Genomic DNA, 15,783 nt, shown 5'->3' with positions numbered 1-15,783 from the left:
CGGCGCTGCCCAGCAGAGAGCAGCGTGTGCCCGTGGCTGCGGATCCGCTCCCGACCTGCGATCCGATCCTGTAAGCGGCCGGGAGACCCCCGCCCCTCTCCTCGCTGCTCCGTGGCTGCGCTGTAAAGCAGCCGGGTCACTGGCGTTCGATCCTGCCCTGCTGGCAGCTGTTGAACGGTGTGAGCTTTAAGTCAGACTGGCCGTATGGGAAGGTCCCGGTTACCCAGTTCCAAATGTGTGATGAAGACAGCTGGAGCACTGCGTTGGAGGCCTGCGGGGCTCCAAGCCAAGCGTTCAGGTACGAATAGAGCTGCCCTGTTAAAGCCACTCTGGCCAGTTGTCCCAGTAGGTGGACTTTTCCAGCCTCAATCACAGTTTTGTGACAATTTGTACACCTCCACTCCCAAGTCCCCAGAGTTCAGCTGAGACTTAACTCGCTTTGTGACCTTGCTCTGGACTCGCTCCATCAAGTCCAGGTCCTTCTTGTGTTGAGCTGGATGCAGAACTCCATGTGGGGTCCCACCAGAGTAGAGTAGAGAGACAGACTCCCCTGCTGGTCACACTTCCTTTGATGCAGCCCGGGATAGGTTTGGCGTTCTGGGCTGTGAGTGCACATTGCTGGCTCATGTCCAGCTTTTCATACACCAGCACTCCCAGGTCCTTCTCCTCAGGGCTGCTCTCAATTCAATCTCTACCCTGCTCTGTAGGCTTCCTTTTTGTGTTTGAGTTTGTCCAGGAGCTCCTTGTTCATCCGCAAAGGCCTCCTGGTGTTAATGTTAGTAACACACTACTAGCACGAAGACAGGTAGAATTTCCCTAGGGGTTATGTGGCCAGAATGATTAAATTCAAGCAAATGACCACCAGGAATTGTGGTCTTTAGTTTTACTTTGCTTAATATTGTTCAATCACTTTGAAAACAAAGGAGGAAACTCCAAGTAAGAGCCAAAAGGACCAAACACTGGTCATACGCACAGGATGGATTGGGAAGGCAGACAGCAATGTGGGAAGGAGTAAGATAGTGGTGTTACTGATGTAGCTGATCAGATAAAGGAGAATGCTTAGGGGGAAATCTAGAAATATGTAGATTACTGTGAATTAATAACAGTCATTTGACAAATACTAAAATAATGAGAGAAATTTGCCATATTCCACCTGTTCAGATAGAGCTACTGGGCTGTGAAATGACAGATCATATTAAAGTGCCAGGTAAAAAGGCTGTAATGAGAGATTTTGATTGCTGAGACATAGCCAAACTCTGGAGTTGGTGACCTGGTTGATGCTAGTGGGAGAGTGAGTCACTGGAGGGATCCTGGGTTCAGCTGGAGGGTCTGAGGCTGGACAGTCCTGAGTGCACTGCTTCTTTCGTGATCTTGGCAAGGATGATTTGGGATTGATGTTTCCATGAAAATCAGTTTGGAAGGACCGTTTTGAAAGTTTTCATTTAGGAAACGAGGTAGCAATTAGATATGGAATTAATGTCAGGGTTTTTTTCAACAAAACCATTAAAAATGTTCCAATGAGCATTTCTGCGTAGGCCAAAAATGTTTCTGTCAAGCTTTGGCCAGCCTATCCCCCTTAGGTGGGGACACAAGAGTCTAGGTTTGTAGTGTGGAGCTCATGGGCCAGGCAACATCCAGCCTTGTTTCCATCACCTCCTTTCCAGGCTGGACAAAGCTTGTGGCTGAGCGGTGCCTGTGGCCAGCATCAGGCTTTGGCTGGGTGAGAGCTGACCATGCTGCTGTGGGAGAATAGAAATCATGTAGCTGAAATCCAAATCCTGTGGCTGATTGCAGACCCCTGCCCCGAGTTGCCAGAGAGTCAGTTTGTTGTCACCAGATGAGACCCATCTGCTTGTGCTGGGATGATGCTTCAGCCACTGAGGTGTCGGAAAACTGTACATTCAACTTTGGAGGTGCAGACTTTGATTAAATCCAGGATTTACAAAATAAAATCAAAAGGAATGGGAGTTAAGAGGGAAAGACAATCAAGGAGAAATGTCAGTAAACTGGGAACTAGCAGAATTGGACTTTCCAGCTCCTATCTTGGAGTTTCAGCAGGGCTAACTTCAATAAAAGAACTAAAAGACAGACCTTGGTAAAGAAGCATCTCTATCTGAGAGCTGTACTGCTCTGGAGCTCTACAAATGCTAACAGGTAAATGCTGGGATCTGCACTTTCACCAGCCACAGCACTTTCTGAAGACCTGGGCTGGCCAGCAGCATTGTCTCACAGAAGGAGGTTTGATAGATGCTTTTCTGCACCCCAAACCCATACAGAACTGGCTACTGCTATACTTTATCTACTAGATGTATTTTTCCAACTTCAAAGCTTCTATTTTTATGAAATATGAATGCATGTTCATTTTCTCCTTCATTTCACCTTCCTGAGGGCCACTGATAGTGCTTAAAATGTGCCTCCCCTCTATCTATGTCTGTGTTTATGAGAGATAGATGGATTTTTACCAGTGTGGATGAAAGAGGCAAACCAGCCTTGTTCTCTGTGCTTTCTCTAACAGGCTGGGCTGCAGGCATCAGATCCCCAAATCCCTGCCCAGTGCACTAGTGTGCAAATCACTGCAGGAGCAGGGTTTGCTCTGCTCTTGCTGAATCCCAGTTCTGACACAGTATTTCTGCTCTCCTGGCATTAGAAATTTCTTTTTTCTTGTTAGGTTTCAGTTTTATAAAGAATCTATAAGCCATTTTCTTCTTTTTTGCCAAGACGCCATCTTCAATGTAGAGAATGAGAAATGTCTACTTTTAAACTCTATTGCAGCAACATGGTTATATTGACTCCAGTTACCAGCAGCAGCATCGCTTAATGGCTCCAGTCCACGCACAGACTTTGGATCTGGTTGCAACACTAGAGTCACCTTTTTATTCTGGAAGTGATGAATGCTTTAGGCATAGTAGGCAGGAAAATAGAACCTGTCACCAGAAGACAGATGAGGGCAGCATTTCCCTGTAATGTCAGGACATGTGTGTTCCTCTCTAAATAGGTTTTCATCTTATGTTAGCTCTTACTGTCTAAGCTCCTTCCAGAGCAGCCTTGCCAAATGTTCTGGTTCTTCATATAAAATTCATATAAAATTTGTGAGCCATGTTGCTTGTGACACATGCAAAAAGTCTAGAAAAAGCAGAGGTAGTCTTCACAACTCTGGAACTTGTTGATGTTCAAGAGGTTTGATCCCCTTTTCTGATGGTTTCTTTAGCATTGCTTTTTGTTTGTTTGTGTTTTGGTTTGTTTGGTTTTTTGTTGTTGTTGTTTTTTAATATTTTTCTATATTGAGTGGTATATTTCCTGTTTCCCTAACTTTTAAAGGAAGGAATAGCTACAGTAGGCAACGTTGATGAAACAATAGTGCCACAGAAGTGAGCAAAGGTCCTGCTACTGTGTTTTTACATGTTGATGCTGTTGCCTCTTTCTCTGTTGATATCTTCCTTGTGTCATGACCAGGCTGAGGATGATATTTAACTGTCAGGACTGGGAAGTCTTCAGCTGATCCTATTGGTCCTGAAAGGCTTTTCCTAAAGAGCTGACTCTAGTCAGCTCACAGACCCTATTATCCTTGGGATGCTTAGAGTTTGATTTGCTCCTCTGGGCCAAATAGGATCCACGGCATTCCCACAGTCAAGGTGACTCTGTAAGACCAAGCCAACCATGGTTAAAACCCCTCTCTCTTCTCACTGCAGTGCTGCAATGGATAAGTTCATATTTTATTCTTTGGGCTTTCAGCTGACAGTTGGATCCTCCAGTCCTGCTTAGCATGCGGCAGCGCCGAGCCGGCACTCCTCCCGCTCGTCCAAGTGCGAAGATTCATTAGCCTGCATTTATCAGCTCTTGCCAGGGAAATGGTGAATAATGAGGCCTGGTTCAGGTAATGAAATGATCTCCCTCTCACATCTGATTACATTGCTGCTTATTATTTCCTCGGTGTGTAATTTTGCATCCCTGGAAACTTGTTTTGTAAACATTAATGACTGTGTAGCTCTGGCCCGAAGTTAAACCAGCCCAGCAGTGCTGCAGGAGCCTGGAGACCTGTGTGGCCTTGCTGTTGGTGTTACTGCCTGTGCTTCATTAGCTAAGAGGAGGGTGGAGACAGCCTCTGCTCCAGTGCTGGAAGGTACAAGGCACAGCACCAGAAAAGGTGCCGCCCTTCACATCCACAGAAGCAGCTTATACCTTTTGTACAGGTATCAGTGCTGTGATTTAGCTTAACTGCCCTTCTTCTCTGTCCTTGAGTTTCTCAGAGAGATATGTACCATGATGCCTCTCCATTTGTAATTTGTTAGCCAAGAAAAAGACATATTCCTCTCATTTCTTCCTTTATTTCTTTTCTTCTTGATTAACTTTCTTAAACAGCACTGGAGGCTATTCCAGATGTTTTATATGAGAATACTAAAATTGTTTTCTCTCTACTGGAATGACTTTTCTTGTACATGTTGGAATTGCATCTGCTTTTTCCATGTCAACATCCATTTGGCAGCATGGAGTCATGCTAAATTAACCAAACGCAGCCAGAAATCCTCATCCTTAGCCTCAAAGAATTGACCTTGCACTGTGTGCTCTTTATCCCATTTATATAACATAAGCCCTTATCATCCAGTTTTTCTAGACAGTCTTCTCACTGACCTCTGTGTGACCTCAGTGACACCATCCCCACTTTAGCTACTTCCTTCTCCAATTTTCTTTTTTTGAAGAATCCCCAGTTCTCCAAGGATGGCATTTGTACCTGTGAGAGATGTTTTACTGAAGACTAAGCAAATGAGAGCTGCCCACCTGATGTGGTTAGCACTCTGGAAACATCTCCTATATCTATGATAAGCTCTATTCTTGAACGAATTCCTCCTTCAGTAACACAACTCATTGCAGTGGCTTTTTGTATGTGTTTCCATGACATACGTAGTCCAGAAAATCCAGGACTGTTGAAGAAGTGAAGTTCTGTGTATGTAAGATGTAATTTACTTTTATGAGCTCCTGGGCCCCCTGTAATTATTATATATCTTCTCAAGATGAGTCTCTCATTTCCGTTCTCCTCATTATTGCTTTCCCATGCTGCATTGGAGCACCAGTAGCTGCCTGGGACTCCCTTGTGTAAGGCACTGCACAAGCAAGGAGCAGAGGAGTCACCAGCCCAAGCCAGACAGCAGCACATGTGAGCCAGTCCCTGAGAGTGCAGGCCAGCAGCCAGTGGTTTGAACAAGGCAACAAGACAACACTGTTTCACCAACCCCCCTGGGCCACATCGCAGAGACTCGTCTGACAGATTTTCACTCTCCTGCCCTCTCCACGCTGCACTTGGGGGGCTGCGCATCTCTTAGGAAATGTGTTTTCCTATGGTCCCTCTGGACACATGAAAGCTGCTGAAACTAAATTTCATCCTATGGGTTGGTTGTGTTTCACCCAGGAGCGTTTGGAAGAGTTTTATGGTCTCTTTAGAGGGATTGTCAAGACACAGATCATACATCTGAGGAGGCACCTGGCTCTGTTATGGTTACTGTGGTGTGCATTGCTGGGCCAAAGTATGCCCAGGGTAGTGCCTCCCCATGTGTTACCCAGGATACATTTGCTCCTGTATTGATTTACATACACATTCAGCCAGTCACTAAAAGCAAAATTTGACCCCACAATGCAGGGGGTCCTAGTGAAATCAGCCAGTTTATTGGCCTAATCAATGGTATATGACTTCTCTACAGGAGCTGAAAAAAAATCTAAGTCATATTCATATTAAAACAAGTGTGGGGAAAAGACATTTCCAGAAAGAATACTTCAATCTTTTAAAATTAGGTTTCTTTTTTCCCTAAACTATTGACTAATGGACCGAAAATTTTCTAAGCGTGTCTTTTTTTGAAGACAATGCCATTTTTCTCGGGAAAGAAAATCGTTAAGTGACAAGTGAACAACGAGTCTCTCCTTGTCAGTGTGTTTCTCTGCTCAGCTGGGGAAACAGGTGTGGAAAACGTTTAAATTAAATGGTTCTCCAAACTCTGAGTCAAAACGTAAATTGTTAGGATTCTGATGACTTTGTTTTCTTCAGGGTTTCACACATTTTTGCTCTAGAGTCCAATTGTGTGTTATTCCAGAAATCAGTGACCTGGTGCTAAGCTCTTCCGTGCATTAATTTCCCTGCAATTTCATCACAACACCCTGAACATTTTGGACTATTTCCCATGGGTCTTGGGGTCTTTGCTGCTCACATCTGACTGCTCCCCCACGGTGAAGCTGCACTTGGGCAGCCTCCCCATGTTTCAGCCCATCTATAGGCAGATGCTGCCTGTGCCAAATCACCCCATGCTGGAGTTGACGTGCCACCTCATCACCTCCGTATGATCATCCCAAACCCTGGGAAAGGTCAAACTGGAGCTTTGCCAGAGCAATGACTAACTTTTGTTTTGCTGCCATGGGCTTTGCCCTTCTGACACAAGCTGTTATAAACCCTGCACTTTGTACCCAGGGCACATCAGACCAATCCCAAGTCCATTTTAAGTATTTGCTTGAAGAGATTGGTGACTCCAGGTGCAGCTCACAAGCTCCACTGAATTTGGCTCCTATGAAGACAATTCATAAGTGCATTCCCGTGTCCAAAAAATATTCTATTGCATCTTATCTAAAAACAGAGAACTGATGGAAGGGAGCAAAGCAAGTGTGGCTTATGGATCCTCCTGGCTAGAGCAGTGTCCCTTGTTTGTAGGCATTTCCATCCGGAGAGGTAGGAGTGGGTTCTCCTGCTGTTCCAGAGTTGAACATACTTTAAGCAGCCAAAAATCCAGGCTGTTAACTGGGGTTTAAATTTCTTATGGATAAATGTGTTTAATGGCAGAGAAGATAAATCTACTCAGATAAGGATAATTTGGAGATCCTGATCCATGCACTGAACCTGAACCTTGGGCACTGCTACTCAGACCCGACACACTCAGGGCCAAATCCTCCTCATTTTTGAATTAGTGGCAGACATAGAAAACAGCTAAAATCTTTTTCACCTGGGGGAACTGAATGCTCCTGTTGTAGAAAATACGAAGAGTGTTACATCAATTACCTTTCTGTCTTAAAAGACTGATGCCAAAAGGCTCATATGGTCCAAATTAGGCAAGATTTATCAGAGACAATGGAGTTGTAGGTGTGGTTTTGTTTGTTTCTTAGCTTTTTTTATTTTTAATAGTGTGGCTTAGTGTCTTATGTATGGTTTCTAAGCAAGATTTTTCGAATTATAGTGATACTATCAAATTTGGAGGAACAGGGACAATACTGCCATAAAGTGCAGGATCTTTCAGTAACCGGATAGAGGAATATTGATTTCATTTTTTTAAAAAAGCAAAGCTGAAGTTTAGCACAGAAAGAGAGGAAGGACTCCTTCATTTTGTTTTATTGACAACTCTCAAGATTATAAAAAATATTAATCCTAGTGTTCTGAATTACTTAAAGCCTCATGCTGGTGCTGTGTTCAGAACTCTTTACAAACCCTCTGAGTTTGGTTTTGTTATAAGATATTGTAGCTGTTACCTTGATTTTACTTGGTTGTCATGAGAAATAGTGAGAAACAGTTAAGGAGCTTTTAGTTTCTTGAGATTTGCATTTGACTTTCCTTAGGGTAGACTGTTTTTGATATGGGGAGAATGTGACTCGCCTTCTGGAGAGAACTGAAGCCCTGAGAGTGCTGCTCCCTGGGGACCCTGGAGAGGAGGGACAGCTCTGGGCCTGGGAGTCTGCAGGTAAGTAAGATATTTCGAAGAAATTCATTGCTCTTGCTGCGTTAAATTGTGCTGCTGGAGAATACACAGTTGCGTGGAAAAATATTTCCTGACTCACTTAGAATTTCATGAGACACAAGCCCATCCAGGATTGCTGTTTATCTTGTCTAGGAACCAAGACAGAGCTCTGCTGCATATTTAATTAGATAGGGGCAAGGCAAAGAATTTTAAGATAAGATTATCTTATGTTCCTCATCACAGCCCTCATGTAAGAAGTTTTCATGGCATGCAAAACAGAGTCTGATGGTAAGACATTTGTTTTTGAGGCCAGTGAAAACAGCTTTGTAGAGTAATACTTTTTTTCGTTGAATACTCCTATGAATTCTTTTCTGTGTATGAGTATAAAAATTTATTGTGCATTATTATGAAAATGAACCAGGAGTTGTAAAGACATGAGTGGGAATATGGGGCTTCTGGAACAATAAACACTTTCATTCCTGTTGCTGCTGAAAGCAGAAAAAGAAGAACAAGTGAAGAGAACCTAGGTTTCTCATTGCTGCAATAAGCTGACAATAATCAGAATTAAGGGGCTGGGAATAACAGTATAAAGCCAGTGAGAAGCCAGAGCAATGGAGTTTTACAGCAAACAATTGAGTTTATATTGTGGCCTCTCAATTCCAATTCTGCAAAGGTTTTCGAGTACAATTAGGGACTGGTTGCTAGTCCTTGGTTTGGAGTCAGCTGCAAGAGCAGAGTTTGAGGTGGCAGAACCAGGATGGAGCCCTGTGTGATTTTCTGTTTAGTTTTAAATCTTCAGGGTTGGCGCCAGTGTGCAACAAGCATTGCAGCTACATATCACTCACACACAGAAAACAGAAATGTCACAAATCTGCACCACCACCACAGCAGCAGACCATCCTCTGCTCTGTCTGAGCTACTCTGCGCCTGTTTAACTCAAAACCCTTCAGATCTGTGTTCTCCCCTTGCAGCAAGGGTCAGAGGAAGCCTGGGGGATGTCTGTACAGCTAGTCAGTGTTATCTGTACTGTCCAGGGCTTGCTGAGGAGCTGGAGTCCTGCTCTCCTCCTGGCAGAAGGATATGGAAGGCGGAGGAGATGGTGCTTTAAACCCAGTTTTGCTAACTCTGCATCTTCGAACAAGTTGTTACTGCTATTCAACAAACTCCCTATCCGTGAGCTTAATGGTTATGAAATACTGATATTGCACTCTGGACATGAATCACTGATGGCTATCAAGAGATGGCTTGGTGTGGGCTTGGAAGAGCCTCCTGGGAATGTTTTGTAACCTGGACAGGGGGCATGTGCATGCACTGGGCTAAGCACAAAACTTCTCTAAAGAGGACAAAGTCCATCAGGCTACACACAAGGCTACCTTGGTCCAAGAGATTTCTGCATCTCTGTGCTATTTAGGAAGGGATTTAAGGTGCTCTGGGCCAGAGAGAGATCCACATTTTACGTGGGAAAGGAATTCCTGACTTGGAGGTGTCTATAGCTTTCATACACTGCAGTAAAACTCACCCTGGCAATAAGCATTCACGGTGCCAGACAAACAAGTAAAATTCAGGAACAAGTAACTGCCTTTGTGGTTTCATGAGGATCTCTGTGTCTTTGCACTTCCAAATGCTGGCATAATAAATCCTGAAGTGCCTTTTTGCTCACAGCAGACATGATTAATACAGCTGTTAGCTGGTGTGTCTGCTAGAAGAAACAATTGGCAACCCCTGGGTGAATAAGCTCCAGAGGCCTGAAAACCCCATGATTTTCTCCACTTTTGAGAAACTAAGACATAAAATAAAAATGTTCTTATTTTCCTCTTCAAATCCATAATCAGACATGACGTAAAGACAGTCACTTCTGCAATAAGTAAGTATTTTGGAGAGTGCCTGTTAAAGTGAAAATGCTCTAATGTTCTGCACAGCTGGAGCCCCTGTGGGGTGCAACATAAGCATCACAGCAGCATGTCCCATCCACTGCCCTACAGCCCCTTCTGCCCACTCAGCTTGGGGACTGAGGGATGTCCAGATGTACAGTGTCCCTTCTCCACTTAGTAGCTCTTCTACAAGATGAGAAGGGGGGCTGTGGGAATGCTCAGGGGTGAACTTCAGGCTATAAATGCATCTTCCCTCCTCCTCGCACCCATTTTCCCCCAGGAAAATCCTGAGCAGGACACAAATATCCTCCATGACTTTACCAGTTTTCCCTTCTGCTTCTTCCAGCATAATCACATCCACTGATTTCTGCTTGTTTGCAGGTTTTGTTTGCAGCTGGAAGCTCAAACCACTATTTATTTTCTGTATGGGTTCCTAATCTGGAAATGGATCTAATTTGCTTTACCAAATTACAAGTGAATTAAGCTAAACAAAATGCGTTATATCTGGATACATTGTGGAGCTTTCATAACAGAGGAAAAACCATGTTTTTCATTGCTGTGCGTTTCTTCTTTCCTCAGCATCAATAACTTTGTGTTCTCGAAAATTATAAAATGTCTCTATAAATGGTGGAGTTTTTCCTTGGGGCCAGGAGCTGAGGAGCTGGAACTGCATCTGTTTCATATCTTCTTCCTCTCAGCCCTTAAAGAATATCCTTGCTAACATCCCAACAGTTCCTCCCCTTGCTCTTAGACACACTTTGATTATCTGCAATATTGCATTTGATAGTATTACTAAATAGTTCTTAAAAATTTACCTTTTGGCAACTGCTTCTTCCCTTTCAAATGAATTTTTTCCCTACCTGTAAATCAGCTTTAGAGCATTGTATATCTAATGAGAGTAAATACCCCACTGCTCTGAGTGAGACAAATATTTTGCATTTCCATTTCCTGACCCATCAGCGAGAATTTTGTGCAAAATGCAGTAGAAATGTCAGAGTGATAAAATAGCACTGGTTTTGGTTCATTCTTAGGTTAGAACAGCTGATGTTATGGAAAATATCCAGTGCTATCCAGACCTTGTGGAGGGCAAATACTTTATAGGTACTGCTACATTTCAATGACAATTTTACTGACTGACGAGTACTACAACACCTGAGGTTTTAGTTACAATTTCTTAGTTTACTGTTTTAAAACTGAAATATATCTGAAATATATTTCTTTGCTAGGAGTTTGCAGTCTGGATGCTAGATGGGCACCCCATAATGCATTTATGGACACAAACATCAGGTTTAGTTTCCTGCCACTAAACCACATTTGGTCTGAGATGGGGTAAACACTGTTCCTCTTCAGAAAGTCTGTTTAAAGCAACTGATTTGCAAGATTATTTTTTTAGCTGAGAACAATTAAGAACTCTAAAAGCTTAACCAGCTGTGATAATTAACAGTCACTAAGCCCATCTTTGGGGAAATACAGCACGCTGTCCTATTTTAGTCGTTCCATAGTGAGGACTGAGAAGATAATGTAAATGGGCATTGCTTTCCTGAGCAGCTCCTTGGGATGGAGAGCCTGGGGCAGAGTCTGGGCTGGGCGTGAGCTGCCACAGAGGTGATTTCTGCTCGCCTATCTCCGGAGGTGTGTCATTTTGGTAAACACAGGTGATAAATTCAACTTTGTCATCGAGAGGTAAGCAAAGCCTGTTGTCAGTCAGGGTGGAAGTGCACGCTACTCCCTTCTTAGAGGAGAGGATGTTAATAACTCCTACAGGCAGCCTCCTGGGCTGCTGCCGGGCCCTCTGCATGGCCAGGCTGCTGGGGCCGTGGTGGTCCAGTGCTGCCCAGGGCAGGATGCTGGGGAGGCTGGTGGGGCACAGCCCTGGGCTGTGGCACCGGGTGGCTCGGCCGGTCCTGTGCCCCGCCAGGGCTGTCGGCAACAAAGCGAGGGACGCTCAGCACAGGGCTTTGCGGACGGCTGATGCAGGTGGGTAAAAAGCCTTTGGTCGCTGTTTCGTGCTGCAGCATGGAGGGAGAGGGTGTTTGCAGGAGAGGGTGAGAAAATGACCTTCATTCTCGCCTGTGGCTGAATTACCGCGGGGCTGCATCTCCTGGGGTTACAAGTGCTCCCGGGACACGGAGCACGCTCAGAGCTCTGCCCAGCACAGTGCACAGGGATAAAGTTAAATAGTCCTTCTCCTACGGCAGCAAATACAAACCAACACTTCATGTCAGGGAACACGTTAGTTAAAACAGATAAACAAGTATTCCTCCTCCTACCCAGCTACCAGGTTTCCAGAGGAGGACCAGTGCAAGTCCCTGCATGTGCAGGGCTGGTGCAAGTGGCAGACTTGCACCCTTCAGCTCCCCTCTGTGCTCCCTGCTGAGTTGTAGCCACAGCTGTGTGTGCTTGTGCCAGGCAGTGCCCTGGATTACGTGGCAGGGAGCAGACATTGGCTGCTCCCAGATGGACAAACTTCTTGGTATAGAGATGGTTTCTCTTTTTAACCTGTACCACCACTTCCTTGGCTGTGCCTCTGTAGACCTCTCGCCCTACCAAGGCTGGGCTGCATGGGGCTGTCTGTGCTCCCATGGGACGGCTGAGGGTCTCCCGGGTGGGGCATTACCCTTGTCTTCCTTGGGATGAAGCCTGTCCTTTTAGCAATCCAACATACTGCTTGCTGCAGATCTGACTCTGGCACTTGCTGGTCTCACTGGTACTCTGTAAGACAAATAGGAGAAGCAGGAGATTAAATTTACCCAGAGGTCTGGGAGCCAAGATTTACAACTGGGCTTTTCCAGCCATTCACAAAGTCTTGGCATCCATGAGCAGGTCTGGGGCCAAGGCACTTAATGTAATTTCACCATCTCAACACAGGCAGGAAGAGATGCTCCCCATGCCCTGTTCTGTAGTGGTAGTGATTTTCTTTCAGCCAATCCAGCGACAAGCAGGGAGTGCAGAATACTGAAACCAAGGACATCTTCATGTCCATCCTTTCTGCATGCCCTGGTCACCCCCTGGGCATTTCTCAACCCAAGTCCCACATTTGCAAGCACAGGGCACTGTAGCATAGCATCTTGGGTGCACCTACCTGGGTGTAGGTACTGGGTGAGCAGTCTCAGCTACCTTGTAAAGACCACCTGTGCAGGTGTGCAATGCAAAAGGCAGGATTTGAGATAGCCATTGCTATTTTTGCAGGGTCTCCCTGCTGCTGTCCTTGTTGTGGCCTGTCATTGGGCTTTTTTCCATCAAGAGAAGCCAGTCCTTTTCTCGTTGTGCTGTGGGTGACAAGATGCTAATGGCATCACCGTGGTAGCCTGATGGGGTGTAATGTATCATCATTAGAGTACAGTAATGTGTTACCCAGCTTGCATGAGAACGACTGCCAGCCTCCCACCAGGCTGCATTTTAGCAGACTTCATCTCTCCATCGGTGATTTTAGGAGGAGAAGCTGTTTTGGAGTTACTTGTGCTGCCGACAGTTTGCTCAACTCACTAGTTGGGCCATTTAAAAGCAAGATGCTAGCAGGGTGAGAGGATGCTGCAGGCTTAGGGAACCTCGGCCCTGCATCCTTTACCCTCTTAATCAGGAAGTTTAGGAGAGATTTTTACTTTAAGACCTACCAAAACTAAAGAAAAAAAAAAGCCAAATGAAATAAGCTGCAAATGTAACAAAGCTCACACCATCTGCTGAGTCTTTTTGACTTTAGAAAGTGCATTTGGCTCTCAGAGAATAGAAAAGTGTAATTTTGAACCTTCAGTCCTTTTCCCCCTGTAACAACAGCTTTTTCCCTCTTCTCTTCTTGAAACTTGACTTGTTTTCTTTTATAAAATCTTTTATAGGTAAAGAAGCTTTCAGAAACGACAGAAGGCTTACAAATTTTGATAAAAAGGTGTTAGTATGGGCAGGACGCTTCAAAAAGGAGGAGGACGTTCCCAATTACATATCGTAAGTGGACCAGTCAGAATGATACTTTTGTCTGTGAACACACAGATTGACACCCCAGTCTGCATTACCCAGAGTTGTGCTCACGTGGTGAGAGTCAGTGCTCCCCCATGCTGATGGGGCTTGCTGTTACTGGTGTCCAAAAATAATTGTAATTCTTGGGAATGTGAGCTTTTTGCCATTATAGGTGAAGTAATTTGGATTCATTTGTTTTAGATATCACACATTTCAGACTAAGTTGTAGTGTCTTTTACAAGACAAGTGGCTTTGTAACTCAGGAGTCACTATGGTGAGATATCATCCACTTTGGATTTTGCATGCTTTGCTAGGTTTTATTGATTAGCAATATTGCTGCATAAATTTTAATAATAAATTCGGGCTACACACAGCTTTGGTGTCAGACATTTACAATGAGTTCCTCGTGTCTGACCTGTGGTTTCACCTTCTTGTTGAGGTATTTCGTTAAAGAATTGTCACTCAGTTTTGGAGTCCTAAGCTTCTGAATTGTGACATCCTGGGGGCTCCTCCACCCATCCTTCCCCTCTCAGGTGTGAGCACTCTCATATGCAATAAAAGAAGACAGGAGAGCAAGATTTGTTATTCCTGTTCTAACGGATGGCTATTGGAAGTAGCAATACCCCACTTGTGTGAGAGGGTGGCTAAACCTTTCCCCCATAGGCTTAATTTTTTCAGTCCTCCTCTAAGCAGTTGCAGAAAGAGAAGGCAGAAACCCATTGCACATTGACAGGCAGTTGCTGTAAGACTTGAGGATTCATTACTCAGCTCCCCATGATCTCATTTCACACACGCTGCTGCAGGATGGAAACTCTGCTCTGTCCTCGGCAGGTCTGATGTCCTCAACGCAGCAAGGAACGTTGTCAGGATAAAGGTTTGCTACATCATGATTGCACTGACTGTGCTGGGCTGTTTGACCATGATCATCACAGGCAAAGAAGTGAGTATTGTTTCTGGGTGAACTGATTCGCTTAATGTATGGTCTATGTATGCTTTTGGTAAATAAGCACCTGGGTGACAGAATATAAGTACACATAAGCAATATTTGCACAGGACCTGCCTCTCTCCTTCTCTAGGGGAGAGATTGGCATGGGGAAGCACAATTTGCTGATTAACTTGTTCCTTCTGACCCACTTTGCCATAAACCTGTTCAGTGCAACACTGTATTACAGTACCTCAGCAAGAGGCCAGTCCAAAGGTGATGGAGTAGTTCAGACAGTGCCAATGGTACCTGGTCCTGCCCTGCATCCATTGACCATGAGGCTCTTGTGGTCCTGCCTACCTAGCCTGCATGTCACCATGGCCACCAAGAGCTGTGACACTTCTTTCTATCCCACTGCTAGGGAAGGAGGGTCTCCAGTTTGACTTGCATGTCCCAGTGCACCTGTAAACAATTTACAGCATAACTCTCCTGCTAATCAGAGCTGCAAATGCTGAAAATGTGGTATAACAAGGAAACACATTAACTTCTGTTACTGCAAAATATCAAAAGGACAGTGGGGTGTCAAGGGAAGTGGTGCAAATGTGGGGAAATGTAGTGGTGGCAACTATGTGCATGCAATGATTTTCACCAATTCTTTTCAAGGCTGCAAAAAAGGATCAGACACTGCTGAAGACGAACATAGAAAAGAAGGCCAAATGGAGGGCTGAAGCAGAGAAAGATCAGGAGGCAGCTGTTGAGAAGCCACAATGATTTGGAACAGATTTATTTTAACAGCAGGAGATAAGTGATTTGCACATGTGGCATATGGACCTGTCTTCATTTAACTCTTTAGAGCTTTTTCACTGAAACTCTCTCAAGGCAAAGACTTTACTTCCTAAAAGCTGCTCCATATGAACTGGGAAACCTCTATGGAAACTCCAACAGCTGCTTTTTGTGGCCTCTGGTCTTTGGCATAAGGTTCAGCTGAAATAAAAAACTATCTTCTAAGCTGGAAAGTGTGGGAAGGACAAATGCAGGACTCCCCATCTCAGGATCAACTTTTCATGGTGCTGCTGGTGCTCAGCTTTGCTGTGGGATCATCTCCTTGCAGTCAGGAAGGATGTAGCCCTACATCAGGGAGCATCCTGTTCTGTGCAATGCCTCCAGGGCAAACATCCTTGGCTAAAGAGAACCAGGGCAGGGGGAAAAGCAGTCTGAAATATTTTTTGCAACCTCAGAGAGGTCAATTATCTCTATCTCTCAATTACCTTTGAGCCTGCTGCCATCACTGTCCCCTTTCCCTTCCCCCAGCCCCTCACGGGATGCTATGGTCGGA

At 44.8% G+C, this 15,783-nt stretch overlaps 1 protein-coding gene across 1 annotated transcript; it reads left to right on the top strand.

Annotated features, from left to right (window-relative positions):
• Positions 1 to 7,600: 7,600 nt before the first annotated feature.
• On the top strand, positions 7,601 to 15,558 carry LOC113969437 (protein FAM162B-like; the record flags this gene model as incomplete). The annotated part of the gene is made up of 4 exons (XM_027687128.1): positions 7,601 to 7,706; positions 13,408 to 13,513; positions 14,357 to 14,465; positions 15,111 to 15,558. Coding segments are annotated over 4 exons (429 nt in total), but the record flags the coding sequence as incomplete, so codon positions are not given.
• Between the last annotated feature and the right edge of the window lie 225 nt (positions 15,559 to 15,783).

The sequence above is a fragment of the Neopelma chrysocephalum genome, unplaced genomic scaffold (assembly GCF_003984885.1).
Source record: "Neopelma chrysocephalum unplaced genomic scaffold, ASM398488v2 Primary Assembly neopelma1_73b, whole genome shotgun sequence".
Lineage (NCBI taxonomy): Eukaryota > Metazoa > Chordata > Aves > Passeriformes > Pipridae > Neopelma > Neopelma chrysocephalum.
The sequence above is the reverse complement of the archived record's forward strand: the minus strand, read 5'-3'. Positions and strand labels throughout refer to the sequence as shown.